Genomic DNA, 18,510 nt, shown 5'->3' with positions numbered 1-18,510 from the left:
ACACTAGGCCAAGCTACAGCAGAGACCCGCAGGCAGTGGCAATTTAGTACATGCTTTGGGGAAGGAATGAAATGTATTATAAGAGCACATGAGAGGTCAGGGAAGATGCCTCGAACCTTTAAGAGCCAAAGGCTGAGTAGTCACTGAGCTGACCATAAGGAGAGAAGTAGGTTGTAGCAAGCATTTATGAAAAGAAAATGGTGCATTTGAGGATCTTTAAAAAAAATTCATATGCAGAGAGCAAGGACACGGTTGGAAAGAGATGAGCCAGGAGAGGTAAATAAAGCAAATCCTGCAAGGGCTTCTATTTCACATTAAGGAAGTTAGACTTTATGTTGGAAAGAGTACTGGACAGGGACATTGAAGGCTCCTAATAGATTTTCTCTTCAGAAAACACAAACATCCTTCACATTACACCCAGGAAAGACTGGAGAAACTCTTAACACTGGAGGCAGTGAAGGTCAGCGAAGGAAGCTTTTGCAATAATCCAGACAGTAAATGATTAATAGCCAAGGGAAGTAGTAATTAGTTGAGGGGAAGGTGGAAGAATGTTGGAGATTACAGGGTATATGGTCAGTTAGTAGTGACTGACGGGATATGTGGGGCCTGGGAGGGGTGTGAGTTAAGAATGACTCTCGGATGTCTGACTGAGGCAGCGGGTACTAGAACAGTATACTCACCATTCACTGATCTGGTGACAGAGAGAAGGAAGAGTGGCTTTTGGTGGGAAAGACGGCAGGTTCTATTTTGAACTTGATGAATTTGAGATCCCTGGAAGACAGCTGTCCCGGTTAACAAAGCCTCCTGCAGAGAGTGGGTATTTTGACTAGTGGATATAAAGACTATAAAACTAGTCTTTCATCTTCACCCTTCTTGTTTCTGGAGGGGAATGCCTGTAGGTATCTAGTGAATTTTGATACTTTAGAGAATCTGAAAGACTTTTCCATTAATATAAAAAATAGTAATAATGTCATGTTCACTCCAAGCAAATCACTAGAAAGTCATTGCTTGTCTTTGCCATTCTACTGTGTAATTACCACTATTCTGTAGACTTCTATTTTTAGAAGAAAAAACAGACCTATTTAAAGGCACAATTGGCACTTAACATATCCTTTTACCTAGTAGATGTCTAGAGATTTGTATTAGCTTTTGTTTGCTTCAAAATCAATGCCAAGAAAGAGAAAAAATAAACATTTGTTAAGTACATATTATATGACAAAACTGTAGTTAAAAAAATTATTGCTGACAGGACAGAATTTTCTTCATGGAAGTTAAAATTTTTTTAAATATCTTTTTAACATATTTGACAATTCAGATTTTGAAACAAGTATTTTAAAGCAAAGTAAACTGTTTGCTTCATGGAGTAATATAACATCTTGTTTGAGAAAGGATGTTAGGTAGCAAAATAAGCTAAAAAATACAGGGTTTTAAAAGAAGGTTATAATTATTCCATACATCTAATATTATTTCAGAATAAGCAGTTGTTTTAAACCTGTGTAATATGCACATGCTACAGTTAAATTCTTGGATACCAATAGAATGTATTTTTTTAAAACCTCTCTTACTACTAGAAATGCTAGCCTGAGTTTGAGAGGCAAGGACACAGCTTCTGCTTATTGCTGATAAAGGACTATGATTTTACAGGGTACAAGACATGCACCAAAGGGTGTCAAAGATCAGAAAGGTTCCAGGTGTCTCCAGGGTGGAAACAGGTTAAACTGACTCACTTCTCGCCTTGCTTCCCTGAACTCTTCCCACGTTCCTCCCCTTGTGACTTATTTTAATTTTTGAAACACACCTGACTATTCCTTGCTGTTACTTCTGTTGCCAAAAGCTCCCTCTCTTCAGATCTGTGTTCATTTCATCTTTACAGTTGTGTATTTTATTTACCAATTAAACTTTGCAGTTTTAAATCTATTGACTAAAACAGGCATTGAAACTCAAAATATTGTCACAGGAGAAGCATAGTGGAAAAAAATTATTACAGGAATTTGGAGAAAGCAAGAGTTCTAGGTCAGTTTTATAAACTGATGTTTCTAAAAATGCGTGTATCTTATTTCTTTTCTTGAGTCTTAAAAAGATAAACAAAAGGTATATACATTATTGTAGAAATAGTTGCATGATGTATTTTTAAGGTTTAAAACTACAATGCAAAAAGAATCCATACAATGTCTGAGGGGCATTTAAATTCCATAAGGACTTGAAAGTAGTATCCAACTGTTGACTGTAGTTTCTCGGGCAAAAATCTTGACAAAGAACAGTAGGTAAGGCATGAAAACCTGAGAAGATTTTAAAAAAAATTTTTTTTAAGAGTTGACTGAATTTGTGGAGAGAAGGATGCTTCTAAATACAGGTAATAAATATCTTGGGGTTTCCCATTAATTTGTAATTTGTTATTATATTTCCTAACAATACATTTTAAGTGTTCTTTACATCAGGTCCTTATGGTTGATCCTATGCCAGACTTCATTAAAGAAACCATGGGGAGTAACCCAGAATTTAGAATGAGTTGGCTTTTTCTTTAAGGTCACTTGTTTGCGTATTTAAAGTACAAAAAAGGGGGAAAAAAAAATGGTAGAGGATTGCTGTCGGTGAGACTGCAAGCTCAGTTTTCCATTGCTCACACTTTCTATTCTCCTTTGACTCTTGGAAAATTAAGTTCTTTGTTTGCTTTTACTAGACAGAGTACACGCCCTTCAGCAGGGTGATGTTTCCTCTTCTCCGTCTGTTTTCTATTCTTTTGTGTCCTGCTTATCTTCTGTACTTATGCTGAAGGGAGGGGATTTAAAAATGAAACTTAGAGAAAAGATCACTGAATGTGTTTTTAATCTGTAGAGCACAGGGACAAATGAGAGCTTTTTATCCCCTTGCTGGATATAGCATATAATATCACAGTTGGTTAACTTGCAAGAGTTAATTTATAGAAATAATATATGTTTAAAAAATTTTTTTAGTTCAAAAATATAAGTCATCGAGAATGTTTAGTCACTATCACTAGTAATAAAGCAACATTGTTATGGTGGAGAGGGGTGGGTTGCAGTTCTCAGAGTTAGTAGATTTGTGTTGTGGGTGGAGCAGTGAAGCTGACTGCCAATAATGTTATCATGTTTGTAGCATTTTCTGACAGGCAGATATTTAATAACTTGTCAAAGAAAAGAAAATGTTATGCCCAAGCACCCCCAGAGGCTGTATGGGTGTGGGGGGGGAGAGGACAGCCTTGCATTCAGACCCAGTTCCCTAGCTGTGCTCACTTCTAGCTTCATCTCCTTGGGCAGGTGACTTCCCCCACGCAGCCTTCAGGTTCTTCAAATAAAAGATGTGGAGATTATACCTACTTTCCCCCCTCCGTAACATTAGGATTATTATGGGATCAAATTGAATAATAAAAAAATATTCTTGAAACATGAAACACTGTCAAAGTGTAAAATATCATCAAAACAAAATACCCTAACATAGAGTACAAAGTGAAGTGCTGCTTGCTAATGACTGAGCTGGATGTGTTTTACAGACCATCTCAAATTTGCTCCAGCTCTGCGAAACATGCTGTTACAAAGCGTGTTCTGATACCCTATAGGTAACTCTGATATATACGTGCCTGATACAAATTTGAAAAACTTCTGACTTACAGAATTGATAAGGAAATGGAAAAACCTACAAGTATTTCTAGAATGCTTGCTATGCTTGGCCCTTTGGAGAGAAACAAATGTTAGGCAAGTTGTTGAAAAGAATATGTCAGAATCAAGTTACGATTCAGTGATTTATTCTTTCAGCAAAAGTTAAATGAATACTCATGCATCTAAAGCAGTTTGTGTTAAGGAGAAGGAAGTAGAAGATCCTTGTAGTATAGGCTCTCTTCCATGTTGCTGTCTCTTCTGGCCTCATCTTCCCCCTTCGTACTTTTTCTGGTTACACTTTTTAGCACCAAACTAGGATTTCAAAAGCCCATTTTGTTCTCCCCTGTCTCTGAGCTTTTGCACATCCTGTTACCCTGCCTAAAGGACAGTCTCTGCTCTCTGATTCGAATAGTAAAGTCTCATTGGCTTTTTTGCGTCCCCCAATCCCAGATCTAAATTTGGAAGATTAGCAGGTGGTTGGGAAAGTAAATTGGGGAAGTTAAGGAGTTGGTTCTTATTCTCTAGTTGGTTCTTATTCTCATTGAAAGACTTGTCCTCGACAAGGTTCTAGACAGAGGTTTCTTTTATAAAAATTATTCATGTTAGAACCTCCTTGGGTTGGATATGGGACCCTTTGTGGCCATGCCATGGACTGTAGTCCACCAGGCTCCTCTGTCCATGGGGTTTCCCAGGCGAGAATACTGCAGGAGGTAGCCATTCACTTCTCCAAGGGATCTTCCCAACCCAGGGGTTGAACCCCAGTCTCCTGTATTGCAGCTATTAATGGGCTTCCTTGATGGCTCAGGCGGTAGTCCGCCTGCAATGCAGGAGACTCAGGTTCAATCCCTGGGTGAAGAAGATCCCCTAGAGAAGGGAACAGCAACACATTCTAGTATTCTTGCCTTAGAAATCCCATGGACAGAAGAGCCTGGTGGGCTACAGTCCATGGGGTCACACAGAGTCAGACAGGACTGACTGACTAACACTTTGACTCTTTTCTAGGTTCTGGGAATACTACAGAGAATGCCTTATAGATCAATAAGAAAAAGAGACAGTCCTGTACAGAAGTGAATAAGTGTTTTAAATAGACATTTCACAAAAGAGAAGTGGCCAATAAACATATGAAAAGGTGCTCACTTCATTAATAATTATGAACATGAAATTTTAAAACACAGTGAGAGACCACTCACTACATACTCACCAGAACAGATATATCTTAAAAGACGGAAAATACCAAGTTTTGGTGAAAACAGGAAGCGCTGACAACTCTCCTATTCTGCTGATGGGATTATAAATTGCTACAGCACTCTGGAAACACTGTGTGACCCAGCAGTCTACTCTCAGGTATATTTCCAGTAGGATGGTTGGTGGTAGTTTAAGTCATGTTTCTTGATCTGGGTGAGAAGTACATTGGTGTTTGGTTTGTGCTCATTCATTGAGCTGTACGTTGGTTATATTTACTTTTCTGCAAATGTGTTATACCTCAGTAAAATTTAAAAAAAAAAAAAAAAGCCCAATCTTATATTCTGGAGGGGAAAGCCAACGTTATCCTTAGAGACATTACCATCATAGCAAACATTAGTGGTTATTATATGCCAGCACTGTTGTAGGCACATTACATATATTAACTCATTTAATCCTCACAGTAACCCTTGAGTCTTGCTTTTATTATTCACATTTTATAGATGAGGAAACTGAGGCATAGAAATGTTAAGTATCTTGCCAAAACTCCCACAGCTGTGAGCAGTGGACTCGGACTTTGAACTCAAACATTCTGTTTCTAAAGTCTGTGTTCCTAAGCGCTGTGCTGTACATCCAGTAAACAAATAATGGAACAGTCTGTGCTCTCAGCCCTTATGTTTTGTATAGTGTCAGTGCTATCAAAAAATAAAGCAGGTTAAAAGGGGAGTAGGCAGTGCTCTGGGGAGTGTTGCATTGCTGCTTTATGTAGGGTGGTCAGAGAAGATGATTGCAGTACAGAGACCTGACGAGGCTGAGGGGCGAGCCAGGCAGTTACGCAGCTGAAGAGCTTTCCAGGCAGAAAGAAGAAGGTGCAGTGGCTCAAGATGGGGGTTGCTTGGCCCATCTGAAGGACAGCAAGGCCGTGGGGCAAGTAAGGGCAGAGTTGTGGGAGATGAGGTAGGAGAAGTGTTGGGAGCTCCATGGTGGGAGCTTGAAAGCCATCGTGAGAACTGTAGCTTTTATTCTGAGTCAATGCAAGGTCTTGGACGGATTGTGGCATAGAGTGATGTGAAATGATTTGTAATTGAAAAGGCTAGCTTGGGCTTCCTTGGTAGTCCAGTGAGTGAGAGTCTGCCTGCCAGTTCAGGGGAACCAGGTTTGATCCGTGGTCCAGGAAGATTCCACATGCCTCAGGGCAACTAAGCCCGTGTACCACAGCTACTGAGCCCGTTAGTCACAGCTTGAGAAAACCCATGTGCAGCAGAAAGACCTAGTGCAGCCGAAAGTAAGTTAATAAAATACTTAGAAAGAAAGAAGGAAAAGGCTAGGTCTGATACGGGGGTGCAATGGCAGGAACAGGGCAACCATCTCGGCAGTTGCAGGAATTCCACATTGTTGTAGATAATTCACCTTTATTGCTGGCGGGGATGCACAATGGTACAGTCACTATGGAAACCGGTTTAGTATCTTCTTATCGTCATGCTTAACTTTATATGATCAGGCAGGTCCAATCCTAGGAATTGATGGAGACGAGGAAGGGGAAGGTCGGGGAGAAGGACACATATCTACCCTCCCAAAGACTTGTGCGGGACTGTTCACAGCCACTTTATTTATAACAGCCCCAAACCAGAACAACCCAAATAGCCATCAGCAAGTGAATGGATAAACAGTTATGGTATATGGTGGGATTCTACTTAGCAGTAAAAATTAATGAACTACCTGTATAGGCAACAATATGGAAGTATCTCAGCTACACAGTGCCTAGTAAAGCGTTGGTGGTACAGTGGCGAGCATAGGTGCCTCCACAGTGGCTAGTTAACATGCCAGACACAAAGACGACTATATATAGAATTATTCTATTTATATGGAACTCTAGAGAAGATAATCTATAGTTAGAGAAAACAAATCAGTGGTTGCCTCGGGCTGGGGTTGGGGGTTAGGTTAATTGGGAAAAGGGTACAACAGTATTTTTGGGGATGATTGGAATATTCTATATTGTAATTATAGTATTGACCATACAGTTATAATAGACATTTGCCAAAACTCTACTGAACTATACACTTTAAATGGGTGCATTTTATTGTATGTAAATTATACCTCAAAGTAGATTTTAAAAAAATTTTTTTAAGAAAGACTATCTGATAGGGTCTAAGTGAAGAAGTTTCCATAATCTAAATTTTAAATTCATATTTATCAGAAAATCTTAAAGTAACATTCAGATTGAGGTAAAGCCTTCTTTTTCAGCAAATATTTGTGCACCTTATGCTCAAGCAAATACCAGTATGAAATGGTTTGCTTAAAAAAGTTTCTTTATGGAGAAGGAAATGGCAACCCACTCCAGTATTCTTGCCTGGAAAATCTCATGGACAGATGAGCCTGGTGGACTAGTGTCTGGCATCGCAGAGTTGTACACAACTTAGCAACTGAACAACAACAACACACAATCAGGCAGATGGTGATTTGGGGAAATAGTTCTTGATGGAAATGTGACATAAAATGAAGAGTGAAGTGACCTAGCAATATGGAATACAGAGTTTTGTAAGAAATTAACATTTGTGTATAGAATAATAATTGCAGATATTCAAACAATAAAGTCCATGGCTAAAGAAAAAAAAAGTTTCTTTAATTGTATTTTATGTCTTTGGCTGCTGCACCAGGTCTTAGTTGCCGCTGGCTGGATCTTTAGTTGTGGCGTTCAGACTCTTAGTTGCAACATGTGGGATCCAGTTCTCTGACCAGGGATCAAACCCAACCCCCTTGCATTGTGAACCTGAGATCTTAGCCCCTGGCCACCAGAGAAGTCCTCCCAAAATATAAGTTTACCTTTATAGACTATAAATTTTACAGATTTATGTAAATACTTTGAGGATAGCTCAGACTTTATGTAAATACTTTGAGAAAAGATCAGTTTTTTTCAAAGCTGTTGTACCTGGATATGTTGAAAAGGTATTTAATGCATTAACCATTGTCATGTGATTTGAGTAGTTTATTATTTAAGATCCTTTCAACTGTAACTGAAAACCAAACAAGAAAACTGACTTTTACAATAGCTACTTTATCTCTCATAATAAGATTTTTGGAGCGTTTCTTTGGGTTATTTCATTGAGTTATAGGGTTACACAGTTCAATACCTGAGCAGCAGCGTCAAGGACCCAAGTTCCTTTTCTCTTCCTGCCCTCCCTCTCAGTATGTTTGTGTCCTCCTCTCACACGGCTGTGTTGTAGTCTGATTTAGGCAAGAACAGTAAAGACATCTAGGGAATGGAAATGGAATATTTCCGTCTTGTATTCCTTTTTACAAGTGAGAAAAACTTCCTGGAAGCCCATGTTCGAGGCTTACATGGTTAATTGGCAAAGTGATACGACTATATGAGTGGCTTAAATCAGTCATTATTTACTTCCTGAGGCTGGACAAATGAAGGACTTGTCAAGTGGGAGGAAAGTGAACAAAATCAGGGTTCTTTTATCAAAGCAGGAGAATGGCTGTTGAGAACTGAGTGTCTGTTGAAGTAGATTACACTGAGACTCTGAAGGAGAGGATCTGTGGACTAGACAAAGGAATCATAGAAAACATTTTGATAAAAAGTGTACGTTCTCTCATTTCAGTCAGTTCTAATGAAGTGGATGAACCTAGAGCCTCTTACAGAATGAAGTCAGAAAGAGAAAAACAAATGTCGTATATTAACGCATATCTGTGGAATCTAGAAAGATGGTACTGATGAAGCTATTCGCAGAGCAGCAGTGGAGATGCAGACATAGAGAACAGACTATGGACACGGGTTGGGGGGAGGCAGGAGAGGGTGAGATGGATGGAGAGAGTAGCATGGAAGCATATACGTAACATGCAAATAGATAGCCAGTGGAAATTTGCTGTATGACTCCAGGAACTCAGACTGGGGCTCTGTAATAATCTAGAGCGGGGTGGGAGTTAGGAGGGAAATTCAAGAGGAAGGGGACATATGTATACCTATAGTTAATTTATGTTGATGTATGACAGAAATCAATATTGTAAAGCAATCAAAAAAATTTTTAAGTGTACATTCCCAACTTACGAAGATGTTGCATTCCAGAATTTACCATATTTTCATGGGCTAGTTATTAAATTTATTATTTACTGCAATCTGTTCTCTTCATGATGCTAAGAAATGCTCTTGTGAAAGTCATCAGTGAGCTCCTGATTATTAATCAGCTGGCCTTTTAAAATCAGTTTAAATGCCACTTGATTTCATGTTGGTCTTTACCATTATTAGCCATTTTCTTCTTGAAAGTCTTATCTCGCTGTTCCCACTTTACTATTCTACTTGTTAAAAATGTGTTAAATACTTCAGACTAACAAAAAGAATTATATGTCACCCACACTTAGCTCATTACCGTATTTCTTTTAAGGAGAAAAGAAAAGTGCTACAGAGACAGTTGAAACTCTGCCGCTGCTGCTAAGTCGCTTCAGTCGTGTACAACCCTGTGCGACCCCAGAGATGGCAGCCCACCAGGCTCCCCCGTCCCTGGGATTCTCCAGGCAAGAACACTGGAGTGGGTTGCCATTTCCCTCTGCCCCATCTTGAAATCAATGATAATCCTTTCCGGTTGTGTTTTGAAACTTGTGAAAGCACTCCCGACTCTTAATTGCTGCTTCCTAATTTCCTTGCCCGCCTATCCCTTATCTGTAGGTGTCCTGCAGCACTGTATTAATTTTTCACACCCCTCCAAATCTGTACCTTGGGTGAGTTTTATTATCTCCAAATGGTGTGATAACACTGTGAAAATATTTTCATTTACTTTTTCTCTGGTTTCTGCCTCATTGTGAGTTTTAGATTTTATTATCAGTCCCCCACTCGATTTTGCAACATCATTCCCGGCAGGCCCCTAAAACTAACTTCTAAAACTGAACGTGTTGGTCCGGAAAAACCTGTTTCTCTTTTCTCTACCTCCGTTATGGTGTTGCTTTCCGTTCAGTTCAAACTAGAAACTTTGGAGTCATCCAGCCCTTTAGCACACAATTAGTCACTACTTTTAAAGTGTCCGATAAATTGTAGGGAGTGCATGCTGCTGCTGCTGCTGCTAAGTCGCTTCAATCGTGTCCAAGTCTGTGCGACTCCATACGGCAGCCCATTAGGCTTCCCCGTCCCTGGGGTTCTCCAGGCAGGAACACTGGAGTGGTTTGCCATTTCCTTCTCCAATGCGTGAAAGTGAAGTCGCTCAGTCGTGTCCGACTCTTCATGACCCCATGGACTACAGCCTACCAGGCTCCTCCACCCATGGGATTTTTCCAGGCAAGAGTACTGGAGTGGGGTGCCATTAAATGACTCCTTTTTCTTCACATCCACCCGTAACGAGCCACTCATCTAAACTTGATTATTGTACTTAGTGTTTACCTCTCGTCTCCCCTCACCTTTGGCCCCACAGTATTCCTGCTTTTGTACCTCGTCACATGGGTCTTTGCAGTTTTATGACTTGACTAACTGCCGTCATTATTTCTCTCCAGGCTATAACTCGTACTTCCACCATAGTTATTCTCAAACACATATTTTCTGCTCTTCAGCTTTTTAAGGATCTCAACTTTCCAGTGCTCCCTGGATAAATCTAAAAGTTACTTCTTAGCAAATAACCCTCTGTGTATGTAAATTCTCCTCTTAACTAGCTGCCTGTCCCACCATTCTCAAAAACACCCCCTTATATTTCTGCCACGGTTTTCTGTTCCCTGATACACCTTGCTTTTCCAAACATTGGAGCCATTCTTCACTCTTCATTCCTTCTAGCATATTCTTTCCTAAATCTCCAGCCCTTCAAAACCTAGCTCGGTGCCACCATCGGCAGAATTTTCTTTCCCAAGCTCTCAAAGCAGAGCTGATAACTTCAGTGGTATTCCTGACATGTTCGTATATACCTCTGCTCTGGCCTTTTTTGTTTTCACTCTTGCAGTTTTCACATTGTGCATACATACATGTGTGCTAATTCGCTTCAGTCGTGTCCAACTCTTTGCAACCCTGTGGACTATAGCCTGCCAGGCTCCTCTGTCCATGGGCTTCTCCAGGCAAGAATACTGGAGTGGATTGCCATGCCTTCCTCCAGGGTTTTCACATTGTACAATACTATGATTTTTGTTACACTTACTTGCGACCTTTTTAAAGAAAAAGAACCATTTCTTGCCATCTTTGGCTCCCTTTAGAGTGTCTAATAAATATATGTTATTAATAAATAATATATCTGTAAGCTAGTGGCTTGGAACCTGAAAGAGGCTTTCACTTATAAGTATTTTAAATCATGTTATGTTTCTAAGAGAATCCATTAAAATCTTAAATACATTTTACACCTGAAGATTACTTAAAAATAGAAGTCACATTCCACATTTATAATTATGTTTCCAAAAGAGGTAGGCAGCAGTGATGGCTCCTGTGTATTTGTGACTAGTTGGACCAAAGATTCTGGATTAAGAAAAAGAAACTGGAGGACAGGTTAAGAGAAGTAATGGAAAACTGGAAGGGTGAGGGGGAAAAAGATAGAACTTACGGAGGAAGAGTTAAGTTAGGTGTGATGTCTTATGGGAAGAAAAGACCTTAACAGGAATCCTGAGTGAAGAAAAAGGTGAAAATGAGGAACTAAGAAAGCTGGAAATGGAAATGAGGGTGGGTGAGGGGTACAGTAACTTTTATGAAATGATATATTTCAATTGGTTTGTTATCCAATTTAAAGTAAGTTAGCACCCATTCTGGCTTTCATAATTTTTTTCCCATCATACAACTGTTTTTTCAAAGTCTGTGTCATTATTAAAATATTTTCTTAATATTTAGACTTCAGATATTGGTAATATTGAAAATCCTCTGTACAGATTTTAAAATATTTTTTGCAACTTAATGTATTTTGTGGGTATATATTTGTCACGTGAGTGTATGTTCCTCGGTTCTTTGTCTCGTCACAACAAAGATCGGGAGTGACGGACATGAAAGCCCTCGGTGTGTCACAGCTCTTGGGTCTTGGACAAACCGTGCTACAGCTCTTAGGCAAATCAGTGTTACAGCTCTATTTTATTTAGAAGATAGCAGGAGAGTGAGTGAGTGAGAGAGAGAGAGAGAGGGAGAAAAGAGCGCACTGCACGCAGGAGAGACAGTTCAAGAGAAAGTGCTTTGGCTCCTCCGTTTATGTTTTTTCCTCCACCTGGGCCTGCCCTATGCAAATTGGGCTTAGCCAGGAGTGCTGTTTGTTCTGCCTGAAGTCTTCACTCTGGTCCTCAGACCTTCCTTGTCTTTTAGCCACCACCATTTTGGACTCCTTTTCCCTATTCTACCTACCTAACATATTGATGATTAAAATTCATGCCTTAGCCTTGAGTATTGAGTCAAAATTTGCCAATCTGATAAGCAAAAAGGATACCTTTAGAGATTTGCATTTATTTGAAGACTGGGGTGATTGGACATGTCTTCATACGCTAATTGGCCTTTCATGTTTCATTTGTGAATTGCCTCCTGATAGGCATTCAGATTTTTCTAAGGGGCTATGTATATTTTCTCATGTGTAAGAGTTGTCTATATTGTGTGAATGTGTGAAAGTCGCTCAGTCATGTCCGATTCTTTGCAACCCCTGGACTGACTATATATGTAGTCCATGGAATTCTTCAGGCCAGAATACTGGAGTGGGTAGCCGTTTCCTTCTCCAGGAGATTTTCCCAACCCAGGGATCAAACCCAGGTCTCCCACATTGCAGGCGGATTCTTTACCAGCTGAGCCACATGGGAAGCCCTTGTCTATATTAAGAACCTCGACTAATTTTTATATGGTACATTCCTGTGTTGAGAGAGCAAGTAAGAGCATGAGCAAGTACAGAGACATTTTCCCTACTTCTCATGTCTTTAGTTTCACTTAAAAGTTTCTATGCCCATACCGGCCCCCCACCCCCAAGTTAATCATATATCTCTTCGTCTTTTCCTTCAGGGTTTCTAGAATCTTTCACATGCTTCAAAGGCTTTTCTTTTCCAACTACCGCGTTATGAACCAACCTACCTTATATTCCTTCTAACACTTTCAGAAGCAACTGCTTTTCATACATTTAGCTTGTCATTCTCTCATAGTGTTTTCAGTAGATACTTAAGCTTCCAGTCCCTATACTGTGCTTTACTGTCACGTCTTCTGAATATACCGGTTTTAAGATAGTGATCTAAAGACATTCCAACTCTGAGATCTGAGACTGTTTCTCTTTTATGCATAAGATAAGTGAGGAAATGATAGATAAAGTGGGAAAGATAGACTGGAATCAGATTTGGCAAGCTTTGAGGGTGTGTCCATCACTAGGGAGAAGATATAGCACTGCATTGTCCAGTGGAGTAGCCACTAGCCACATACAGCTGTTGAGCACTTGAGATGTGCTTGGTCCAAATTGAGGTGTACTGTGAGTTTAAAATACACATCAGATTTCTACGATTTAGTACAAAAGAGTATAAAAATCTCATTAACATTTTTCATACTGATGACATATTGAAATATATATTACTAAAATTAATTTGACCTGTTTTTATTTTTTAAATGTGTTTACTGGAAAATCTAAAATTATAGATACGAAAAAATAAATAAAGTTATAGATACAGCTCAGATTCTGTTACACAGCGCTAGTATAGATAGAAGGAAAACTGCCAGAATTCGCTAGTACCTGCTGTGTCTCAGAGATAGTCTAGAAGTTGTGGTAAATAAACTTACTTCTCATGGAAAACCTTATGAAGTAGGTGATATTGTTCTCCTTTTTCAAGGAACTGAGGTTGCAGCGAAGTTAAGCAACGTACCTGAAATGACTCCACTAGAAAGTAGGAAGCCAGGATTCAACCTTCGGCTTCTGACTTCAGAGCCCACGGTTTTCCCAGGACACTGTGGCATGTTGTCGTTGAGCCATTAACGGTGATTGAGCTGGAGAATGACATGATTAGAATGATATGTTAGCAGAACTACAATAAAAATAAATGAGGAGAGACTATTTTTAGCTGCCTAGGATTTTTTGGTTTATTTGTTATTGTTACTTTTTTGCAGGAGAGAAATGCCTGGTTTAAAGGCAACTGTTAAAGTACACCTCTTTTGAAGTATGCTTTATGTTAACTGCTTCTCACACTTTGCCTTAATACCTTTGTAGGCTTGATAATGGGCTGCATTAAAAGTAAAGAGAACAAAAGTCCATCCATTAAATATAGACCAGAAAACACGCCAGAGCCAGTCAGCACAGGAGTAGGCCATTATGGAGGAGAACACGCTGTGGTGGCACCAACATCCTCCACGAAGAGCACATCTGCCAATTTCAGCAGCCTCTCCATGACGCCATTCGGAGGGTCCTCGGCGGTGACACCTTTTGGAGGAGCATCTTCCTCGTTTTCAGTGGTGCCAAGTTCATATCCTGCTGGTTTAACAGGTGAGCTTTAGATGGACAGTCTATTTGAGAATGTGACCCTGGGCAATAGATACATCAAGTTGGTCTTCTGTAAGAGAAATGAGTTACGAGGGGCTAGGGATGGGGTGTTTAAGTTTATGTGAAAATTAAAAATCTCCAACATACAAAGTAAACTCTACATGGATATTATTCTCAGAAATTTGGCAGTAATCTGATGGTGATTATGTACTGGTTTATACCATTAATTGGGCTTCCCTGGTGGCTCAGATGGTAATGAATCTACCTGCAATGTGGGAGACCCAGGTTCAATCCTTTGGTCAGGAAGATGCCTTGGAGAAGGGAATGGCAGCCCACTCCAGTGTTCTTGCCTGGAGAATTCCATGGACAGAGGAGCCGGATGGGCTACAGTCCATGGGAGCCCAAGGAGTTGGACACGATTGAGTGACTCAAACACACACACAAACCATAGTATGAAGTTTGGGTCCTATTCAAAGTCAGAAGGAAGCTATTGAAGAGATCAGTACAGGATTTGCACAATTGAATTCCACATAACTCTGAATTCCCCACACTCCCTCTGGCTAGCTGTGTGGAGAATGGATATAGGGAAAGCAGATAGAGAGTGAGTTGGGCTACTACACTCCCAGTGAGAAATAACAGAAATAACATCCTTGAATTAGGATGGAAGCACTGAAATGGACAAGGAAGTGGATAAGGTACTTAAGGGGTAGAACTGGCAATGCTGTTAATGGGATTGGCTTTGAGTACCTGATTGGCTGGTAGTGTTTGCTGAAATAGTGAAGACTTCAGCAATACAGGTTGGAGGAGAAAAATCAACACCTTTATTTTGTACCTAATAAATTGTAAATGCTTGATAGACATTGAAATGCCAAATGGGTAGTTAATGCATGGCTGGGCCTCAGGAGCAAAGCCAGATAAATGAGATTCTGTTCTTCCCCTTGCAGATAATAATTTGATTATTTAAATTGCTAATCTCTTAAGCATCCACCTACAGTGATTTATATGACATGATTGTTTTTTTAATTTATAATCCTTATCAGGCATACCATTTACTTTCTAAGAAAAACATGCTGTTTTTTAATCTCTGTTAAATATAATAATATTAATTAAAAACCTAGTTATTACTGTTAATCATTAGTCTTTTTTAATTAATTTTTATTGGAGTATAGTTGATTTACAAGGTTGTGTTAGTTTCTGCTGTACAGCAAAGTGAATCAGTTATATATACTCTTTTTACTTTCTATTCCCACATAGTAGAGTTCCTTGTGCTACACAGTAAGTATTAAGGATGGAAATGTTCACCTGTTGTTTTTAAGAATTTGAGGTGATCCATGCCAGTAGTTTATAATACTTGTTAATGCTTTTTCTGCCAAAAAAAACTGATTTGAACTTGGGCTTCCCTGGTGGCTCAGCAGTAAATATCTGCCTGCAATGCAGGAACCTCAAGTTCAATCCCTGGGTAGGGAAGATCCCCTTGAGAAGGAAATGGCAACCCACTCCAGTATTCTTCCCTGGGAAACCCCTGGACAGAGGAACCTGGTGGGCAGCTACAGTCTATGGGGTTGCAAGAGTCAACTTAGTGACTGAATCATCGATCACCACATCACTTCTCAAGCTAGAGATGTTGCAAATATGAATCATGATTAAAAAGGTTTCTCTGGCTCTGTAGAATTTTAGAATCTGTACAGTATAGTAGTCTCATGGAAGACCTTAAGACATCATCTTATTAACTTGAAAATTTCAGTGGCCCAAATCTCTAACTTTTAAAAATTGATTCTGGACACTAGGCAGAGAACTATGCTTAAGCTTTCTTTATCATCATTGGCAATGTTTTTACTGATAAATTTCTATGTTGTTAATTTGTCTGTATAATTTACCTTGGTCTTTCTTTCCCCCAATAGGTGGTGTTACTATATTTGTGGCCTTATATGATTATGAAGCTAGAACTACAGAAGACCTTTCATTTAAGAAAGGTGAAAGATTTCAAATAATTAACAACACGTAAGTGTTACAAGTTTTTTACAAGGGAGAAATACCAGTGGCAGCCTACTTTACACCAAAACCACTGACCTAGTTGATTCAGAGACGAGAGTGGTGGGGCGTGGGTCTCTGCCCACTGGGTTGGATGATACATTGGTTCTTTTAGACACATGGCAGAAGACTACTGCTCAAGCCAAAAGTTACAACTTCTACAAATTGTATTGCTGTGATTCTGCTATAAACAGTTTTAAGAATGAGGATTGAGGGAATATATGAAAGTAAGTACATTACTTAAAAAAAAAAAAAAAACCCTTTATAAAGAGATTTCTATGATCCCTTTTCTCTAAGTACCAGGTGGTGTAAAGATCTTAACTCTTTCTCAAAAAAACAAGAAAAAGGCTGAGGAGCCCCTGCAGTCCCAAACTGTCTCTTCCTTATGTGACTCTCGGACTTTTGGTCATTTAGTGATCCACCTTAGAAAATTCAATGCTTGTTATGAAAAACAGATCCCATAATTTCATTAGCAGGCACAGCAGCCACTTTGCAACTTCTCAAAATAGATATTTATGGTCTCTCTGTATCCAGGCATGTTTTCTTCCCTCCTTATTCCCACTTGCTACCAGTTACTGTTCGAGAACATGAAATACAATCCTGTCTTTCTTCTTTAAAGTCCTTCAGTAACTGCTCACTGCTGTGAAGATGAAACAGCAATAAGAGCGGGCATCGTTCATCAAGCCTCTCCCCCTTCCCCACTCCACTGCCCTCCCAGACTCAGTTACTTGTGGCTCTGGATACGCCAGGGTTCTTCCCTTCTCTGTGCCTTTACGCATGTGATTTCTTCTTTCTGAAATGTGACTTCTCGTCTCCATTTTTCTTCCTTTATCTAGCCAACCCTATCTGTCGTTCAAAGTGTATTTTCCTGTGTCCTTTCTCAAGGATACCTTCCTTGATTTTTTTCTACCTTCCCTGCCTGGCCCAGTCCCCACCTCCTGCTGGATTGGGTGTCTCTCTTAAATGTTCACGTAGTAGCCTGTGCCAAGCTCAGTTACAGCTGCCACCACAGTTTTGAATTGTAGTTTATCACTTGCCTATCATTCTTTTGGCTCTTCCCTGGTGGCTCATACGGTAAAAGCCACTGCCTACAATGTGGGAGACCCGGGTTCGATCCCTGGGTCGGGAAGATCCCCTGGAGAAGGCAATGGCACCCCACTCCAGTACTCTTGCCTGGAAAATCCCATGGACGGAGAAGCCTGATAGGCTATAGTCCATGGGGTTGCAAAGAGTCAGATATGACTGAGTGACTTCACTTCACTGTCATTCTTTTACATCAGTGGTTCTCAGCCAGAGGCCGAATCACCCAGGGCCCATTTGGTAATGTCTGGAAGCATTTTTGGTTGTTACAGCCAGGGTGCTGCAGTTGTCGTCTGGTAGACAGAGGCCAGGGCTGTTAGTTAACATCAGACAGTGCACAGGCCAGTCCCACACAGCAAAGAGTTAGCCAGCCCAGAGTGTCAGTCATGCTGAGGTTGACAGATCCTGCCCTCCACAGAGTTACCTGAAGTTAAGGACTTTTCCCCTGTTTCTGGTACACCCTATTGTAAGGTCTGTCACTTACAAACATAGTGAAAGTCTGAATGAATCGTTGAACGGTTATCAGGGTCAGAGTTTTCAGTTTGTGTGTCTGAATGTACTTAATATATACCAGGAAGCTACAAGGCAAGTGCTTGAGTTTGTAAACATTTGAAAATCCAAAGGATTTTCCATTTCATTTTTTGGAGAGCAAATTCACTTCAGGCATTTATAAAATTGCAGTGTAGACAGTGTTCTCAGTACCTTTCCTCTGGTGAAGCCAAACATGCATTTAATCTTTAGCAGCAGAATCCATGTGTCTTCCTCATTGTAGATTGATAATATACACTCCTTTCCTTTAATTCGGGGAAAGTTCAAGGCTTACATGTTAAAAATTACATGTACATCTCATGTTCTGAATTAATTTTAGTCTTATTTGGATATTCATGGATAACATTCTTATAAATATGTACTGTTCCAGGAGTTAAATTTTTTATTATCGCTCATTGCTAAATATTTTGGCTATAAGAGTTCTAGGGCATCTGAACTTTCCCCCCCTAATATGACTAAAAAGGAACATTACTTTTTTGTACTGTTAAAAAGAAGATCATTTAGCAATTAAAAAAAAAACCTCATAAATGCTGAAAAAATTATGCTTATTGTGTGGTTCCATTTACATGAAATGTCCCCACAAAGGGCATGTCCATAGAAACAGAAAGCACATTAGTGGTTGGAAATGATGGGGAAGGGTCGGGATGGGGTGTGGCTTTTAATGGGTACACAGTTTC

At 39.8% G+C, this 18,510-nt stretch overlaps 1 protein-coding gene across 4 annotated transcripts in view; it reads left to right on the top strand.

The window, feature by feature from the left end:
• The window catches only part of YES1 (YES proto-oncogene 1, Src family tyrosine kinase), a 64,020-nt gene that overhangs the window by 28,300 nt on the left and 17,210 nt on the right, over positions 1–18,510 (top strand). For all 4 annotated transcript variants that reach the window (XM_061399812.1, XM_061399810.1, XM_061399808.1 and 1 more), the window contains exons 2-3: positions 13,904–14,176; positions 16,075–16,174. In XM_061399812.1, coding sequence (XP_061255796.1) covers positions 13,912–14,176; positions 16,075–16,174 — 365 coding nt within the window. In that variant the 5' untranslated portion in view covers positions 13,904–13,911. The remainder of the gene's footprint in view (positions 1–13,903; positions 14,177–16,074; positions 16,175–18,510) is intronic.

Source organism: Bos javanicus, chromosome 24 (assembly GCF_032452875.1).
Source record: "Bos javanicus breed banteng chromosome 24, ARS-OSU_banteng_1.0, whole genome shotgun sequence".
In the NCBI taxonomy this organism is placed as follows: Eukaryota; Metazoa; Chordata; class Mammalia; order Artiodactyla; family Bovidae; genus Bos; species Bos javanicus.
The sequence above is the reverse complement of the archived record's forward strand: the minus strand, read 5'-3'. Positions and strand labels throughout refer to the sequence as shown.